Raw genomic sequence first — 20,087 nt, 5'->3', positions numbered from 1 at the left:
GATCCAGCCAAGCACCTAACCCAGGGAACTTCCCTCCTAACTTCCCACAGGAGGGCAGAAATTCTCCAAACCCTGGGCAGAACTTTTTCCCCAGGTATCCATCCAATTTCCAACCCCAAAATCATCCATCCTTCTTTCCCCAATTCCCTGAGCCCAGACAACCTTATCCGGGAGAGGGGAGGCCAAGGGTGGAGGGGTACCCAAATCTTCCCAATCCGGGGTATTACCAGAGAAGGGATAGTTACCCTTCCCGGGATCAGCCCAGGGGAGAAAACAGGGCCCCGTATCAGCCTGAGCGGGTTTCCCAGTTAGAGCGCCAGGTTCAAAACATGGCGCGGGATCTGGGTCACATACTGAGGGCTCAGCAGAACCCTCAGATGGGCGTGCCGGCGCGGAACGCACCCAACTCTGGACCTGGTGCTCCAGAACAATGACGGGGGCAGCACCCCGATAACTCACCGGTTCCCAGGGAGGAGGCACAAAGGGAAGGGGGGTGTAAAGCCTTGGAGGAAGCTTCCTTCCTCACTTGTAAACAGCCCCTGGAAACCCAGGAACCGGAAACAAAATCTCTTGCCCCTGAAAGTTTGCCTCCTAAGGAGCAGAGGGGGGTAGGAGAAACAAAAGACCCAAACAGACTCAGTTTGAGGAGGAGGTACAGATCTTCCAATTTGAGGGAGAGGGATCCTCAGAGGATCCTGGGAAAAGGATCTTCTCCTTCAGAGAGGGGGGAGCTCCTCCCAAAGAAAAATGGGTCCCTAGGGATGCAAATCCAGAGTGGGGAGATGTGGAGACTGAGCTACCGCCGCCCACCATCTCATCCCAGAACCAACAGCAAGAAAATCCCCTGGTTCAAACCCATCCTGGTGACTGCCTCCAAAAAGGGGGAGGCGGCCCGGAACCGGAGCCAGGGGAACCCACAATGGCTCTGATCTCCAGTTGCCAACTTTTTCTTTCAGATTCCCAAGGCTCTCCACAGAATTCTGCCCAAATCTCTTCGCTAGCGATGTCCAAAACCAGAAAGTTAGCCCACCAGTTGTCCAAAAATGTGCATTATCTGTGCCCCCTTGAGGAGAAGGAGGGAAGATATTATGCCCCGGTACAAGTACAGGGGCAGGGTACAATTTTGGCACTGGTGGACACTGGATCTCAAGCTACCCTTCTGTCCAGAAGGGCCTTTGACGAACTGAATGCAGGAAGGGGAGAGAATTATCGTATTCCTCTCACCTCTCTTCCTGGACAACTCCAGAACTTCGACGGGAAGGAAATTCCCGTTGAGGGGACGGTAGATTTGGACATAAAAATTGGGCGACATAAATTGAAACACCCGGTCATAGTTGTGACCCCAGAGGGCACCCCTTGTTTACTAGGGAATGACCTCCTGAGAAGGTTGTCTCCCCTAATAGATTGCGTAAACAAGGTCCTCTGGACCCAGACTAGCCGACCAATAAAATTAAAACAGAGTGTCAACCATGTTAGTTTAAACGGCACCTGCCACATGGTTGAACAAAAATCTGACCAAGTAGAATTCCACTTCCAGAATAACCAGATTCCAGACGTGACAGTAATAGCAGTAGGACAAGAGACTGGTGATGGAGGGTCCTCTCTATTTCTGAAAATCAACCTTCCTTCCAGTCTAAAGTGGTACTCCACGTTGGAAGGAAACACCCTGAAATTCTTTACTAATCCACAATCAGAAACTCCCACTCCTATAGTCCAGAAAGATGTGAAATCAGCTCAGAGCCTGGCTGAGATTCAGCAAATTGGAGAGCAGTTGTTCATCCCTGTCCAATTAAATGATGGGAAGGACTCTGTTCTCGCTCGAGTGTGTGTGAACAACGGTAAGAGCTTCATCAGCGAAGCCATGTTCCGCCAACTCCCAAAAGATCCAGCCATTCCCACATTCAAACTGATAGACAAATGGGAAATGGACCTGGAAGCACCCAATTCCAAACATCTCCTGCCAAGCAGGTGTATGCTCAAAATCTCCATTGGCAACAAGAGCATAGTCCATAATTGTTGGGTCGTGCGAGACGTCACTGCCGCCTTTTACTTAGGCAGTGACATTCTCAATCGCTTTGCCATTAGTTTGGACCTAATAAACTTCAAAGCTTGGTCCCGATTAGCGGATAATCCCATGGGCTTTGATGATCCAGAAAAAGCATTTAGGTCAGCTCAATTGCTACCTTATGCAGTTGAAATTCAGATCAAAGAGGAAGTCACCATCCCAGAAAGGACCCGACAATTCTCCCTGGAAGTGAAAGCTAAAAGGGGACAAGAGTTGAAAAACCCTGATGCTTACATACATCTAAACGCTTCTCTCCAACAGCAAGGGTTGGGGGTAAACCCAACTCCATTAGTCAACATAGAACATGACACCATTCCAATAGAGGTGGATAACAGCGACTTGAAGAGTATTACTCTAGCCGCAGGCACCATTATTGGAGTGGCGGTTGATGACCGACATTTCTCCATTGATCTTGGAAATTAACTGTTAGGACCAATCCCCAAGGACTGCATTGACAGTGACAGTGAGGACCATACAACACCAGACAGGATTTTTACCCGGCATGGGGGGAACTTCCTGGTGTACACTTCCTGCCCCTATGGTAAGGAAGATGTGACTTGTGACTTCAGGAGGGATGAGGTGATTTTCCAGGTGCATGAGGGCTGCCTTTCCCACCTGAAGCCTCCGGTCCAAATCAGCACTCTGACCAGGGACTTCTCCACCCAGCTGGAGGAGGCCGCGGAGATAGCCAAACCAGAAGTCTTTCCAGGCTTCAGGCAGATGGTGGAAGAGAGAGTCAACCTAGCTGATGCCTGTGTGACTCTGGAACAAAAGCAAAAGTTGAAACAAGTTTTCTTGGATTTCCAAGATCTTTTTGCGGTAGACTCATATGACTGTGGTCGCACCGACATCCACACAACAACAATCCCCACGGACCCTGGCATGACTCCAGTGTTTGTGAAGCAATATCGTTTGCCTCTCGCATCCATGGAGTCCCTTACTGAAATAATTAAGAACCTTGAGTCCCGGGGAATAATCCGTCCAGTCCACAGCACCTTCAATAATCCGGTGCTGGGAATATTGAAGCCAAACGGCCAGTGGAGACTCTGCGCCGACCTCAGGGAGCTCAACAAACGGGTCCATACTTCCCGATGGCCTCTGCCCTACATTGACCAAGGGCTGGCCCAGATCCAGGGGTCACAGGTATTCACTGCAATAGACCTGACCAATGGATACTGGACTGTGCCTGTCAGTAGGGAGGACCAATACAAACTGGCTTTTACCTTTGGGGGCCAGCAGTACACCTGGACCCGGACTCCCTTCGGATACCTCAACTCCGGCAATGAATTCAACATTTTCCTACATAAGGCCATGCCCGACCTGGGTGCGAGGGGTAACCTGGCTTATGTAGATGATGTCCTCATCAAAAGTTCATCTGTGGAGGAACACATAGCGGAGATCCGTTATGTTCTGACACAGTTGAGGGCCGCCGGAGCAAAACTTTCCTTTCAGAAAGCACAGTGGTGTAGAACCCGTGTTAATTTCTTGGGGCATGAGATTACTCCTCAGGGTCTCTGTCCCCAGGAAAAGAAAGTGGAAGCACTTCAGAAACTGAAAGACCCCACAACTCTGCGGGAACTAAGGAGCCTCCTTGGACTGACCAATTACAGCAGAAAGTTCATTAAGGGCTACGCAGAGATCACCAGACCCCTGATTCATCTCCTGCAGGGGGGGGTCAAGTGGGAATGGGGTCCAGAACAAGCCGAGGCAGTAAGACAACTCAAGAGAAGCCTCTCACAAGCGCCTTGCCTAGCTTACCCTGTCAGAAACAAGGAGTTCTTCCTGGAGACGGGGTTCTCTAATACGTGCTTGACGGCGGTATTATACCAAAAGCATGACAAGGTCAATAAAGTAATCTCCTATGCGAGCAAAACTTTATCCTCTGTGGAGGAAAAATTCAACGATTGTGAGAAGGCACTCCTGGCAACGGTGTGGGCATTGAAGAATTACCGCCCGTTTATCCAGGGGGAACACATCATAGTGGAGACTCCACACCAGCCTCTGCAATATCTCCAAAGTGACAGAATCCGGGCCGGAAATGTGAGTAATTCCCGAATTACTTCCTGGATTCTGTCAATGCAACGCTTTCCTGTGGAGGTCAGATATGGCCAAAACAAGAAGAGTCCCCTCGCGCAAGGTCTGGCTGACTTGCATGATTGTGCCAGAGGAAACTGTCTCGAGGACGAAAGTCTAAAAATAAAGGACAACACGGAGGCATACCTTAATTCCCCCCACAAAGTCTTTGAAGAGGACAAGTGTGAGGGAATGCCCACTGTCTATGTGGATGGATGCTCTTACCATGTTGACAACGACGGGGAGAAAGAACTAGTGGCTGGCGTAGGGAATGCATGGGTGAATGAGTCCCCAGAACCCTCCGCTGGATACAAAATTGGTCCCCGAAGTAGTCAGGTGGCAGAATTGATGGCTGTGCATCAGGCCATCCTCACTGCTGTCCAGCATCAACTCCGCGAACTGGTCATAATCACAGATTCGGATTATGTACGGAACGGGTTTGTGGAGCACCTGGTTAATTGGAAAACCAGAGGCATGTTATGTGCTAACAACAAACCCTTGAAACATGGGAAGTTGATCCAAAACATTGATGATCTGGTCACCTCGAATGAGATGACCATCTATTGGGAAAAGATCAAGGGTCATTCCAAAGTAGAGGGACCAGACAAAACTGGAAATGACTTAGCTGATCAGCTGGCCAAAACCGGGGCCATCCAAGGGGATCTAATTGAGATTGAGTCCCTGTTGGGGGAAATCCAGGTCACTGCTATCACTAGGTCCCAGACAAATGCTCACAACAACCTTTCAATTGCACAATGGAGTAAGAGACCCCTGATGCTGATTTGATTACAGCTCAGAAGGGGGATCCAGTTATTGGTAAGTTTTACCAACACCTTGAGGACCCTGAGAACTTTCCCCTGACGGATGCCGATTACACTTGGAAAGAGGACCTAAGAGTGTTGATGAAATGTCCAAAAATGTTCCGAATCCAAGACGGTTTGTTGGTAAGGAAATCCAAAGCTGGCCACGATCAGTGGGTGGTTCCTACCTCATTCCGAAGCCTGATGTTAAGTCACGCCCATGATGCGGCCACCGCCGGTCATAGGGGGTTTCACACAACATTGGAAATCTTAAGAGAGGTTGCATACTGGACACACATGGGGCAGGACCTCGACCAATACTTGAAGGGGTGTCTTGTGTTTGCACAATTTCAGCCATCATCCCTCACGCACCGTGCGCCTCTCCAAAAGAGGGGGATGACACTGCCATGGTCAGATTTACAAATCGACTTTGTAGGCCCCGTGATTCGCTCTGCTAGGGGGAATAAGTACATGTTGACTGTGACATGCTTGTTTACCAAGTGGGTGGAATGTCTCCCAGCCCCAAATTGCAAGGCAGAAACTGCAGCTGCCTTGATGATTAACCACATCTTTTCCCGTTTTGGTCTACCTCAAAGGATTGAGTCAGACAGGGGTAGCCACTTCACCAGTGAAGTAATGACAAAGATGTGGGAGATACTGGGGGTCAAAAGGAAGTTGCATATTGCTTACAGGCCAGCTTCTTCTGGAGCAGTGGAACGCTACAACCGAACCATTGTGAGCATCTTAAAAAAGTTTGTGGCAGATTCTGGGCCAAGTTGGGATATCCGATTACCTCTGGTCCTAATGGCCATCAGATCTACTCCTTCATCTGCAACCAAAATGTCACCATTTGAGTTGATGACTGGGCGCAAGATGGTGCTTCCGCAGCATTTGTCTATAGGACCCAAGAGCAGACACTGATAAATGCCTCCACTACTCATGAGTATGTGGAGAATTTAAGGAAACACCTTCAACATGCTTTTGCTTATGCTCAGCGGAATCTAGAAAGATCAGCTGATAGCATGAAGACCCATTATGACCTGAAAACTTCCAGGAAGGAATATCAGGTGGGAGACCGGGTCTATCTATACAACTTCCAAAGGAACCAGGCAAAACAGCGGAAATTCTTGCCTACATGGAAGGGACCCTTTGAGATCATCGACAAAATCCACATCCCCAAAGGTCCTTTGGCAGCGGGGGAAGACAAGTGGGTCCACATAAACCAGTTGAAATGTTGCCATCCCAGGCACACTCTGCAACAACTGGAGGAATCCTCTGGAATCCTAGCGGGTACTGTCTCAGATTAATTCAGTTCCAACCATAAAACATACCACATCTAGTCTCTAAAATATTGTGATTTGCATGAAACTGTCTCTTAGTTATACTGTTTTTTTTTTGTCAAAATAAGAATGTAATGTTTCGTTATGATGAAATGCATATGCTGCCCCACTATCTCAACAGTGGTGGAAAAACGTCTATGAATAGGTATTGCCGCTCTTCCTTTGTCGTCCTAGGAGAAAGAAAACCTGGAGACGGGACAAGGAGGACGATCCGGAGACCGGGAGCAGAGACGCAACGGGCCCGGGGTACCGCCCAATTTTCCCATCAGGACCGGCGAGGAGAACCGATCGATCCGACCGGATGGAGAAAAAGATGCTGAACTGTGCCATCTATTGGAAGAAGATGAGGAAACATCCCAGGTCTTGCGAGTCCCATTCGTATTTACCCATGCATCCGAGCCCTACCTCAAAACTGTGCAGTACTGACATGGAAAACATCATGATGGCCAGAGCTTCCCAGAAAATGCACAGTGAAATGCATGAAGAATAGGCTGCCACTCATTTTTGCCGATGTTATGGGCACAGAAGGACACTGCCTAAAACCACCATTGGACTACCCACACAGTAGTCTGAAACCCTTGGGAATGACAATGCTGATTGCCAAAAGCAAACCCATAACTGTTGGGAATTCATTTTCTTAAATCCCAAAAAGGGGTGCAGTACCAGTACTCACCACTATCCAAAAGCCGGCGTTTTAAAACAACACCAGATTTTACTTTTTGTAGAAAACTGAATAAATGAACCCAAAACATGCCAAAGAAAGACATTTTAAGAGGTGGATCCAATGTAAAGTTATATTCTGAAGTGACTTGAAGGTTTATAACAAGACTGGCTGAGCTGTGGATTTCAGCAGTTTAAGTAAATTTGGACTGAAAGACACTACAAATCTAAATGTTTAAAAGAAATGAGTGACCTACTTTGAGTGTCACATAGGTTGCAATTGTTTAAATGTCATAGTTTTAAACTTAGAATCAGCATCCTAGCTGCATATGTAAAAAAAATGTCTTGACTTAAACTGGGGAACAGAAATGACATGTAGCTAAAAACTGGCTTAAAGAGATTCCAATTTTGCCTGGCAACTACCCCCCATCAGGAGTGAAACTTGAGTCACAGCTGTGTTCCCAGGCCTATCTGCCTTTTGCTGGCCACATTAAGGATATGCCATCTCTCTGATAATTGAATTAAGGGGAGCCCCCACAGAATACAGGAGCTCTGAACAAAGCCCTGTCCTGACCCAGGCAGATGGTTTATTGCAGATGTCGTAAATGTAGCTTCCTCCTGGAAGGACAAAGGAGGGGCACTGCCTGTGAGAGCAAGCTGGCTTGGCAGAACTGGAAAAAACAGAAATTCAACCTTGTGCTGGTGGAAAACCACACCCCTTTGGGGCCAGAACATAACTCTAAAAAGATGGATCATTCATAGAGCGGACTTGTGAAAATTATTTAAATGATACCATAATTCTTGTGATTTTTCTGCCCACATTTTAAGACGTATTAGGACCCCGTGGTATGTTCAGGGGGGTTTTAGCGGAAAAGAGGATATTACTCAAAATGTGTGCATGTGAAAAATCTGACACTTCATCAACTAATGTCCATACTCCTTGCGCGCATGTGTGTAAATTTGGGTTAATGTCCGGTATTGCAAACCAGTTAAAAAGTGCAAAATATTGCCATTTCTGAATGCAAGCCCCCAGGAAGAGCAGAGTTGGAACAGGGGATACCTCCTGTGATATGTGATGGGTGCATGTAATTTCAAACCACTGTGTAGCTATGAAATATGTATTTGGTTCAAATCTAGATTTGTGTGCAAGTTGACAGGAGGAGTGGACTTTCTGCAGGCTGTAAAATGACATCACTCTGACACAACTTAGCTCCCCCAATCAGGGGAGAAATGAAAGCTTGGCCAATGATAAGTGGAGAGGGGCTGGCTAGTGATGCTGCTCACACACACCCATTTAAAAACACATAAAAACAGAGAGACAGGACAGATAGGGACTTTCAAATCCATTTACAGCTGGAAGCTCTGCCGGGAAAATCCATACTTTACCTCCATCAACCTTCAGAGACCCAGACCAGACCAGCAGAGTAGAGCTGACCTGTTAGCAGAACCAGAGAGAGCTGACCCAGATCACTGTGAAGTGCAGAGACCAGAGTCCAGTCTAAAACCTGACCAGATCCGTGGCAAGGCCCATTTCACTCAAGAATATAGTGTGAGTACCTAGAAAACTGTGCAGAACCAATCTCTTAGTTAAAATAATATAATCCAAGCTATTTTAATCTAAGTAGAACTGTCTCCTAACTGTCACCTGTCATTTGTAAAGCTGTCACTTGTCATTTTCTAGTTGCAAGCTGCACTTGTCTTTTTGAGCTTTAAAATTTCAAATCTGAAAAACGACCTTCACGAAATCGCTCATATCTCCGCGACCGTTTGTGCTAGAGACTTGCAGTAACTTTCATCTGGAAGCTGACCCCCAAAAAGATATTGCTAGCCCTTGTAGTTCCTCTGTAATCGCGCCAGACGCCTTCGCGAATTTTGCCGCGATTTGAAAATTTCTCCACTTGCAAAAGATAGCTGCTTTTGCTTTCCTCTGAAAAAAAAATCGTTTGCCTCATAAAAACTATCCCTGCATCACTGCTAGAGTGAGCCTGAGCTAATATTAACTTGATACCACTCACCCTGAACCTCCTAGAGGGAATTAAAAGCATTTTAGCATATTTTTTTCTACATTACCAGCACATTTAAAAGCATTTGGGCCTGTGTTTTCAACTTCTGTAGTCTAAGTTGCTGGGTGAACTGAATTACATTTGAATTGCATTTCTGAGAACTGTGTGCCTTCCTTCCATTTCCTTGCATTGCATAAAGGGGGGGGGTGAATTGTCCAAGAAAGTGATTACATTGTCTTTTGCTGAAATCATATCAAGTTATTTTCTTTACTGCATTTCATTCCACATTGCATCCATTTGAAACCATAAAAGTATTGTTGCTATCTTATCCATTTCATGTCAACTCCTTAGTGATTATAAAGAAGTGTGCTAGTGCCAGATTCTCCGTTGTTAATCTTTATCATATCAGATTAAGTGTGATATTCAATTATTAATTTATTATAAAGTGTGATATATATACCTATTGTTTAAACTATCAATTAAACCTTTTAACTTGCAAAACAGAACTACTTCTTGGCTCAGTGGGGTCAGGAGGATTCCAAGAGAGGGGTGTTATATAGGGGTAGTCATCCAGAACGCATGAACTGGACATAAAGATATATCAATAAGGGTTTTCATTCAGTATTATAGAGTAGGCGTTGACTTAGCTGTAGTGTTGAATTGAATCCTCTTACAACATCTTTGATTGTCCTTAGGATGTACACGTACATCCTAAAAAGTGTTTTCTTATTTACTCACCATAATCTTGAGGAGGATGGCATTTAGCCATGTGCCCCCCACCTTCTTCCTAGTCCCGGGGACCTCTGGGCAAAACATACTTTTTTGTCCAGGAACTCTGGGTACTAGGACTCAAAAGCTAAGCACTCACTGATTCCAATTCTACCTATCTGTGATAACTGAATTTGGTAGTACATCTGCTTCTCTCACGTGCCAAATAATTAACCATAGGGCTCTGGTTTCTTGTTTTCTACTGTGTTCCATGTAGCATAGAATGCCCTCGCTCTGTGCTCAATTACCTGTGTTAAAATCAGGTAATGATCTGTGTAGATTGTAGTTCCGTAGGCTTGAAAACACGATGAATGTCATGAGAAAGGAATATGGCTATTTCAATGTCAAAACACTGTCAACATCTGTGTTTGAATACTCTTACCAAAGCACTTCAGCTAGATAACTTACCCTTCAATTGCCTCTTTGTTTACTCTCAGGAACCCAAATCATCAGCTCAGTTGATGGAGGAGTGGGGCCTGGATAACGTAGATTATGTATTCTCGGAAGATGATTACCACACTCTCACCAACTACAAGGCCTTCAGCCAGTTTGTCAGGTAGGATATGTGAACAATGGCACCCCTTTGTATTTGAACGCATGCTACACATTTGGAATTGAACCTGGTTAGACACAAGGCTGGTGCCTTACGATACTGAATGAACGAGCACATTTCCGAAAATTATTCAGAAATTCTATATGTTGTCTGTGCCTTTTGAGGCAGGTCCTTATTTATCTGGAACCGCTGCAATGTTGCTTTTGCATCTACGCACTTGTAATTACCATTCACAAACAAATACTTGTTTATCTTAAACCATATGTAGTCCATCGTCTAATGCTCCTTTTTCGCAAGTTGACATAGCTACCATTCGTCCACCATTATGGCAACAAACTACTTTTCCCATTCCGTCATATTACTTTCTTGCTGACACTGGCATATTTGTCTTTAAAAGTCTAACTGACGACTCAATAAGGCTGCATGAACTTTGGCTTGCCTCGCTAGCGCCTCAAACTTTATATTCTAAATACTCATGTGATACCATGGGGCTTGCTGGCTGCAAATAAAGGTGCCTAAATTCGCATGGGTGGTTGGGGTACAAGTCCTTTTTATAAGGAGCAATTCATTTTGGTTTCTCTTTTTGGGTGTTGTTAGGCTTTAGGAGCAGGTGTTTCCCTGGCAAGCCAACAATTTTTAGACACGTTTTGTTCGTTTTTGGAGAAGTATATCTGAGTGCTTTTTAGTCCCTAACTCTCTCTTTTTGTCTCTGTGTTTCTAAGGCTCCCTTCGGAATCTGTCCTCTTCATCCTTGTTTCCCCCTCCCCTTTCCCTTCTCCTTTCCCCCTGTTGCTTTTACCCTTCGTGCCATCCCAAATAAAGCAAATAGGACTCTTTCCCCTTTGAATTCTTAATTCCATTTGGCCTGTATCTTTGTACCACTTGTGCAGTAATGGTACTGCGTGCAGTATTTTGGATTACCGCTGTTTTAATGCTCTGCAGAGTTATGTGTTCCAAGCCCCACATAACACAAATCTGCCTGCTTGTAAGAGGAGGTATTATCTCCACACATAATGGCGGTAACATACTAGGTAACTAGGTTGCATGCAGTAATTCCACCAGTCTCCAGTGGATATGCGACTGTGGAACTCCACTGGGCATAGGTGCAATGACTGTATCCTATGGGACTTCATGATGAGGGTTGACTATAATGCTAAATGAGGTGGATAAATAAAATTATTGCATGTGGTAATGGTAAGTCAGTTTATCCTATCCTGTCTGCCCAACATAAACAGCAGTTATTACAGACAAAATTGTAATGAGGCCCCAAATCTTTTGTGTTTTTCCACCTAGGCTCCGTGCATTCCTAAATCACATCCCACCCCCATGGATGTAACATTCCAAGCCACATATGAATCCACTGGCTCTTACCTCATATGTTTCCCTCAACTACATGTGCAGTGCTCCTTTGCTTCCTAGAAAGGTTTGTGTTATATGAAACCCCAAATACAAATGCCAAGCACAAACGTGTTCCCTCAGTGTCCCTTACCTTGCCTTCAACCCCCCAAAAAGAAAAATAATTGAGCATCTATTCAATTTTATATTCTCGTCCTGCTTTTCCTGTCTTGTTGTTATTGTTAGTCCTTTCTAAGAAAGAAGGAATTGACATGATGAAGCAGGGCAGGGATTTAGAGGTAGAAGAATGTGATAATGTCTAGTGTACAAGGGTATTGATTGCACGTTTGAGGTCTAGGAAGAGATTGATGTGCCTTTTATGATTGTGGCACCTGGAAGTGCCAAATGTACACTGACAATTGTGGACTGATTTGAAGAAGAGAGGAAGCAGGACTGACCGAAAGATCTCCACTTCGACAGGGGGATGAGATAGAGTGGGACAAGGACGCGGAGGAGGCAGGGCTGACATCTGCCAGTATGCCACTGCCACAGGTGGACGCTTTGAAGGATCAGGGGAAGAGACAGGGGAAGGACCTGCCTCCTCCACTTCCCCCTCTGCCGTCTCCTCCTGTGGCAGTGGCAAACCCTCTTTTGTTGTCAGCCCTGCCTCTTCCGCCTGATCCTCCACCATGAGCAGCCATTATACCAGAGATGATGAACATGACTGGAGAGGACTGTCAGGTGATATTTGACTTGATGCAGGAAAGGGGCATTGTAGTTCAATAAACACTAGAACCTTTTCTGGACAGTGCTATAAACATCGGAGTTGGAGAAGAGATGGGGAAGGGTGCAAGAGAGATCTTGCACTGCCTTGAGCCAGACAGGGAGAAGGTAAAGGTGGGGTGCAGTAGGTGACAGAAGAGCAAGAATCGGAGGAGACAGATATCCCGCCAGCAGATGTCTCAGGAGAAGGAGGAAGCGGGGGTATCTGCACCTTGTTGCTCTTGCAGAGGGGGCCACAGCCATTCCTTGAGAAGTGGCAGGCAAGAGTGGGGAGATCCTGTGCCCAGAAAGTGCTCACCTCAAAATGGGTCTGAGAGCATGGTAGGTAGTTAGAAATTAAGACAGTGAGGCCATGCCATATGCAAACTATGCAACACACCACTGAGCAGGGTACCCCAAAGAAGGGTTGCTCTTACGGGGACCCCCACAATGCAAAACCATGTGGAACAGAAGCATGACACTGAATGCATTCTCCTGCTGCCTAACAAGAAATATAAGGCTTTTTTTCTACAACTGCTAATACCTAGTGTTTGGTCTGGCCACTAAATGCTAGTGAATTGATTTCGACCCACTGTCAGTCAAAAACCCTACTGTGGATAAAATTGTCCCTGAAAGTACATAAACAAATAACAATACATATTCTATTATTACAGCAATTACAGATACCAATAGGATGATAATCACGATGAGCATAGTTATACAAACATGTATTTAAACCTTCAATTTCCTTGAATTAAATTCAATAATCAATACAATTGATCATGAGATGCATGAACCAATGACAGTAAAAAGTTCCATTATTGGGGCAACTACAACAAAAAAATAGTAATTATCTGAAACATAGTCAAATACAATTTTAGACCATTAGTTGGCTAAGAATGAATTCAGTAATCACTCTCTCAATGTTAAAGAACCCCTATGGTAAGAGAGCAACACCCAGGTAACAAGCTGCATTTCAGCTATCAGTAAACAATATGAGGCAGGTCTATAATTTCTAAAATGCAAGACGCGCAATACAAGTTTGAGAGTAGATGACGTAATATGTTCATAGGCGGTTAAGATACTGCTCTGAAAGATAAAAGCTTAAATCTAACCCTTGTTATTAAAATGAGGTCACTTTTAAAGTTAGACAAAAGCAAGTAATCAGAGATTCTGACAGAGGTCAAGACTAAATGAGCTCGATTTAAACTTTTTTCTAGTTCCTTTTGCTCCCTTTCTAGCTCTAACATAACCACTGTCTTACCACAGGCTACAGAGTTGAAGTTTGATCATTAAAACAAATAATTGCATTCACATAGTCAACATTTCTTTTAATAAATGAAAGCCAAGGGACCGGTATTCAATTAGCCTCTAAGGAAAAAAGATGAGACAAGAGCAACTACGCCGGATTTCCTTCTTTATTTGTCCATGCCCTGAACCATACCTTCACTGGCTCCAGACTTAGCTCATTAGCTCGATGTTTCAAACTAAGTTCATTGTGTGCAGCAGAGGTTGGTGCTGAACTCGCAGACCAAGCAGCAATTTCTAAAACTATTTCCTCCTATTTGAAGTGTAGTAGTATCCGCTATGGCCCACAAACTAAAACTTTACATAGCAATCGCCTTTGCCCTATAGATTCTTTACATCATGTTTCCAGGTTGAGATTTGAAGACCATGGCAAAGTGCTGGACACCACTCACGCCCCCCATAAGCCTGAAGCATTTTAGTTCTCCATTGTTCAATATGTTTCCTGAGACTCAGCAGTGCTGTAAATCTAAGACCCAGATAATAATAGGATTCACATACTTGTACTGTGTCAGCCTCTACTTTGAGCATCAGGAGCTTGAAGGGTTTACAGCCTGACTGAAACACCAAATTGGCTTCTTTAGAGGCATTAGTCGATAGGTCCAAACTGCCCATGAACTCCATGTACGCTGATATTAAGTTCTGTAATGAGCTTGGAGTTCCGGCAATGAGGTCTGTATCTTCCATATAAGTCAGAACAGGGAAAGGCATTGCACCCAAAACTGGAAGATCAGCTTTACAGTCCTAGATGTTTATTCAGGTTGTTCATATATAATGAAAATAACAAAACCGCAAGGACACAACCTTGGCGTATCCAGGATTTACCTGAAAAATAACGGGTACAGCGGCTGATACTCTCAGCTCGTACAAAGGCCACATTGTTGGCATGGATGCTAGATAATATGATAGCCAAATGTTCTGGGCAACCAATAACTAATAATATGTTCCAGAGTTTTGTTCTATTGAGCTTGTCAAACGCAGAATGTACATCCATGAAATCAAAGTAGAGCAACTCTTTCTTAATAAAAATGGCACTGACAGCAATCATATATAAATTAAGGGCTTGGTCAAGAGTGTCCAAGCCTTCTCTAGAGCCCAACTATGTAATGCGCTATTTTTTTGGGATGTTTTTTCTTTGTTCAAAATTCATTCTTTTTTTTTTATTTGAGAAAATCACATGTAAACATACAAATCATCCAAAACCTTAAATTCAACCATCAAGGACCATCTTCTGAGTGAAACACAACAGTAGTCTATCGTTGTAAAGCCATGATGGCCCCTGAAGGTATAAGCACCTGGAATATCAGAATCAAATGTTCCTTTAACTGACCTTAGCCGCTGTTAGATTATTATGACACTAAGCATTATGCCTTCTGAATTAATTTTAGGTCCAGTCATAATAGGAGACTCGATACCGATATTACAAAAGGAGTCCTCCGTATTATCAAAAAGGTTTCATTCAGACCACGCCCGATGTTGGCATTGACTTATTTCTATATTCTAGCACTTCTATAGGGTCGCCTAAGGAGGATTTTGGCCCTTTGGGTCAGCAACTATTCTACACATGTTTTAAAAATAAAAGAATCCCCCAAAGCATTGTATAAGCAAAGTGTGAGAACATTACTCAGATTGAAGGGACAAAGCCAGACCTCAACCACGAAGGATGATCTAATAAAAGTGACTAAGACACCCAAAGGTTTCCCATATTTTGTAGGTTTTGTAGCCTGAATTCGATGAGAACTATAGCCATCCATAAATAAATCCTGTTCGGCCCAACTTTCCTGCATTAACCTGATATCATAATTAGTTTACTGAGCCTCGCTGTTTTTGGTTCCCGCAATGTTCCACAAGACAAAAGTCCAGTGGGCAGCTAAAAAGGGGTAAAGTAATCCCTGAATGAAAGACATGCCTGCAGTCAACTCATGCCTTCCACCTTCGAATAAATTGCATGGTGCCCCACAAAGTATGCAAGTTAATACTATTTGTTCACAAGGAGTATGACGAAAAGTCATGCTAAGCCAACTGTGTAGGGTAAAACATGTTGAGGGTTCGAAGACCAGATGCCTGTAGTCACCTCACGCCTTCCAGCTTTCATCAGGTGAGAAAGGCTGTTGCACTCTGCACACGTTAGGTGACAGATAATGGACCAGCCAAGGAAATTCAAGTACAATACTCTTACAGTCGAATTTCAACAAAACATTCAGAGTTTCAAAAACTATTCAAACTTAACGAATCCTTGCCAAAACCAGTTACCAAACAATGTGTCCTTGTGGCAAAATCCCAGTAGACCCCTTAGCCAAGGTCCGAAAATAATTAAGTTGTCAGCAGAAGAGTTCACCATATACCTTTGAAATAAAGGCCCCCAGCTTCCTTCCTTACAGGATTCCAAGGCTTTGTAGCAGTCCCTTCCAGGGCCTGCCTGGTAGCTGAAGAGCAAGTCCAGGACGACGCACCAAAACGGCAAGGGCCAAACCAGAGAGAGGATTCCAACTCTTCCAAATCTTCGGAACAATGGTTTATGAGCACCCCTCAGAAGAATGGGAAACCACGAGCAACAAATATGAGGCTGTCTCCACTGCCAGAGCCCAGCAAGGGACCAGCAGGGAACACCCGGCCCCGCTTGCCGCTCCACAGTCTGAAAGAAAACGGTTAATAAGCTGTGAGGCTGCAACTGTGAGGCTGCAGGTATGGGTCAGGCTGGGCTGGGTGCTTCACCTTCTTTCCTTTCAACGACAGCAGGGAACATCCTGCCTTGCTGGCTGCTCCATTGTCCAAAGGATTATGGTTAATCAGCTGTGAGGCTGCAGTTGTGGGCCGGGCCGGCCTATGTGCTCTACCCTCCTTCCTTTCAATGGCAGCAGGGAACGGCCTGCCCCACTTTCCGTTCCCTGGTCCAAAGAATGTTGGTTAATATGCTGTGAGGCTGCAGTTGTTGGCCAGGCCAGGCTGGGTGCTCCACCTTCCTTGCTTTCAACAGCAGCAGGAAACAGCTTGCTCAGCCTTCTGCTCTGCAGCCACTGAGTCTAATCTACTCCTGCAACCAAGAATTTAAATGGGCAGATTCTCCATTTTTTTTTTTGTGTGGAATTGATGAGATGCCATCTCATCACTTGCGCCCAAAAAAGTGGAGGCACAAACCATAATGGGTACATTCAGATACCCTTTTGCCCCCCCTTTGCGCATTTGCCGAAAAAGGGTGCCTTAGTGTGCATTTAAATGTGCATTCCAAATCCACAAATTAAATGTACTTTGAACTGCACAGAAAATGATCACAACCCCCTGTGCCCGATCGTTGCAGGCACAGGAGGATGCACAGGTCATGACAGGGTCATTTGTGATCCTGTCATGTTTTTATTTTAAAGTGTGACAGCAGCAGTTTGAACCACTTTTGGCAAACTTCATTTCTATCCATCAAACAGGGATAGCATTTTTTGGGGGATTCATATTTCACAGTGTCCGTCCCTTTAAGAACCCGTCACTATGAAATATGCTCCCAGCAACCACGTTGGTGCTGGGAGCCTGTCATATATTAGTGTCATGAATGCTCTCCTAGCACGAATGCTTGCAAATGGACTGGGCCGCGCATCATTTGTACTGCTATCCAGCCCCACTCTAATGCACAGGTCACCTTTGAGCGTAGGGTGATTGGCACACTTCTCAAACAAGGTCAAATAAAAAGGTGAGTTCTCTGTGCTTTTTTTTTATTTGCACTCGTTTTTGAGAATCTGGTCTTTAGTCTTTTTTATGCTACTTATATTTGGTATGGCAACTGAAAGATAGTGTGTTGTTTTACATCCACAGAATATATTCTCTTGCCTACCAAGATTTTTTTAGCAACTAATATTTGTTATGATGTATAGCCTTTGAATATAATCTCCCCCTGCCTACAAGGAAATGTAATACTTTCTCGCTGCACCAAAAAGCGGTATGGCAACTCAACGACAATACACTCAGCTACAGCCACTGAACATAATTTCCTCCTGCCTAAAAATTATTGTAAGAATTTGTCTCTGCACCTACTAATAGCTAGTGTTTATCTAGCCATTGAAACATTAAAACCACTGAATATAATATTGAGGACACGATTTAACTTATATTTAGTTATTTATTTAATTATTTATTTCATTTATAAAGCGCACGACAGCCCAAGGGCATCGCGGCTCTGTTACAGTTATCAAATACATACAATTTGCAAAAAGTTGTGATATGCAACCTACAGGTAATGTACATTCAAATGATACCTGACGCATCATCTATCAACAGAGTCAAATGCATAACGTGGAAACCCAAATTAGTGTGAATTAGACTGCATATAAGCAATCCACAGGTATTTTGCCACTTATTTCAATGGTTGTAGCTTTTGACAGCATATTGGAAATAGAAGATACCTGCAGACTTGAATTCAAAAGTATCTTTTTTGCAGGGAGGAAATTGTATTGTGTTTCTTACCTATAAAATTATTTTATTTTACAGCAGAGTTAGTAGTAGGGTTACTCCATTAACTAATCTTTTGCCGAGTTACTCCTATGGAGGACTATCCCATTCTGAAAGAAGTTACTATTGAGTATCTCTGGCATACTTCAGAATTACTAGGTACCAATTGTTTCTCTGTTCTGAAGAGTTGCAATAATTACTGTCTTTTTAAGAGTCCCCCAAAATATTCAATTCACAATGTTTCCATGAGTAACTCTGACTTACTAGATATCTGTAGATGTCTGTAGATATCTACTAAGTCAACAGTAAGTCAAAATGACTAATATCTAGTAACTCAGGAGTAGGTCAGAGTTGCTCATAGTAACTGTTTCAAGAATCGACCCCCAATATTCTAGGCGGAATTCCAATGCATGAAACATTGTGGGGACATCAGTATTTCTCCCAGTGCTTCAGTTCCTCTTTTGTGCATTGGGGAGAGCTCTGAAAACGAGCCATGAATCCAGCCTCACAAAAGGATTGTGCCGGATTTGGATTGTTTTCGTTTAGCTTCATCTAGAGTCGCAACATCAAACTAACACACGTATCTGTTCCAAATGTTGATTATCATAGAATAAGCTCTGCAGCAGTGTTTCCTAAATCCCGCAGCGCGGCCTGCTGCGTACTGTGCCAGATGTTAATATCATTATTAAATTATGTTAAGTAATGATCACATAATTCTTATGTGCGTGGGGTTAGAGTTAAGATTTTAACAACACTGTAATTATTGCAACAGAGAAACACTCCAGAACACAGGCATCCTTAATGACTATTAGGCTTTATAGCCCTGGCGCTACAGCAATCACTTTTAACCTGTAATGATATGTTTCTGTTTGGGTGTCTGAAATGTCAGGTTCAGCACTGTCGTTCAATTTGCTATCACTGATGGCATGGGAGATTAATTATTGGGTAGAAGAGCTTTGTGTTTTTAAAAACGTGGTCTTCTGCTTAAAACATTTATTTCAACTCGTTAATGTGTTTTTTCTGACCTTAGTGCCACGTTGTTTCTGCAAGCCTAGTTAATACACGAAGATAATCTGGGGATATATAAAAGCAATCTCCGAAGCATAGGGTGACGCAAAGTATGCAAAAACAGGAGGGGGCCTCTGGGTAGTTCCCCCTTGTATGCGAAGAACATCCGAAGTGAGATCCAACGATCACACCAATGGCACCCTATTTTGCCCGCTGCCATGCATTTATTCCGTCAAGGTTTTTAAGCATAGGACTAGTTAGTTAAAAAGTATCCATTCCATGTCAGAAACTGACAAAGAAGTTTACCATTACAGGCACAGTTTTATAGGTTTTAGATTGGTAAAATACCTTCAATCCAAACAGAAATAATGCAAAAGCACTCACTCAGACATATTTTGCTCACGTTAGTCCTCGTAATCATAAGAATGTAGGCAAGGGCTGATATATGTAATATGTTAGGGCTGTATATATATATATATATATATATATATATATATATATATATGGACAGAGTTCTTTATGCAGATTCACTTCTAAACATTGCAGAAATCAGCCTACTATTTCCCAATGGTGCTCTGGTGCTGCTCAATGTATTGACCTCAGAAGGACCAAGGGCTGAGTTGGCATTGTAAAGGTTTTGAAGTCGAACGCATGGCGCCCAACATTGAATCGTGACGCAGCACAGTGTTCAATTCCTAAGGTGAGAGCATTGTGCATGAGACAGTTATCCATTCATTAGAAGTTGTGATTCAATATGCGTACACCCACGTGCCAGTCTTTGTTTTAGCCAATTCACAACCAGAATTAGACACTTCTTGAACAGAGTGTCAATTTCCACTGAGTGAACTATGCTTACCTGAAATTCAATGTAATGTAAGTGGTCTTGTATAGTGCCTGTTTGAAATTATTGGTGTTCTTGCTGTGCTTTCCTCTGTAATAATACAGGGCGGTGGGGTTCATTAGTGGAACACACTGAAAGGC

General features: G+C 43.9%; 1 protein-coding gene across 7 annotated transcripts in view; it reads left to right on the top strand.

The window, feature by feature from the left end:
* Positions 1–20,087, top strand: part of CHD5 (chromodomain helicase DNA binding protein 5) — a 2,731,226-nt gene that overhangs the window by 518,056 nt on the left and 2,193,083 nt on the right. For all 7 annotated transcript variants that reach the window (XM_069610277.1, XM_069610279.1, XM_069610280.1 and 4 more), the window contains one exon: positions 10,147–10,265. In XM_069610277.1, coding sequence (XP_069466378.1) covers positions 10,147–10,265 — 119 coding nt within the window. The remainder of the gene's footprint in view (positions 1–10,146; positions 10,266–20,087) is intronic.

Source organism: Ambystoma mexicanum, chromosome 8 (assembly GCF_040938575.1).
Source record: "Ambystoma mexicanum isolate Mex_15411 chromosome 8, UKY_AmexF1_1, whole genome shotgun sequence".
Lineage (NCBI taxonomy): Eukaryota > Metazoa > Chordata > Amphibia > Caudata > Ambystomatidae > Ambystoma > Ambystoma mexicanum.
Note: the sequence above shows the minus strand (reverse complement) of the source record. Positions and strands in the feature narration are given on the sequence as shown.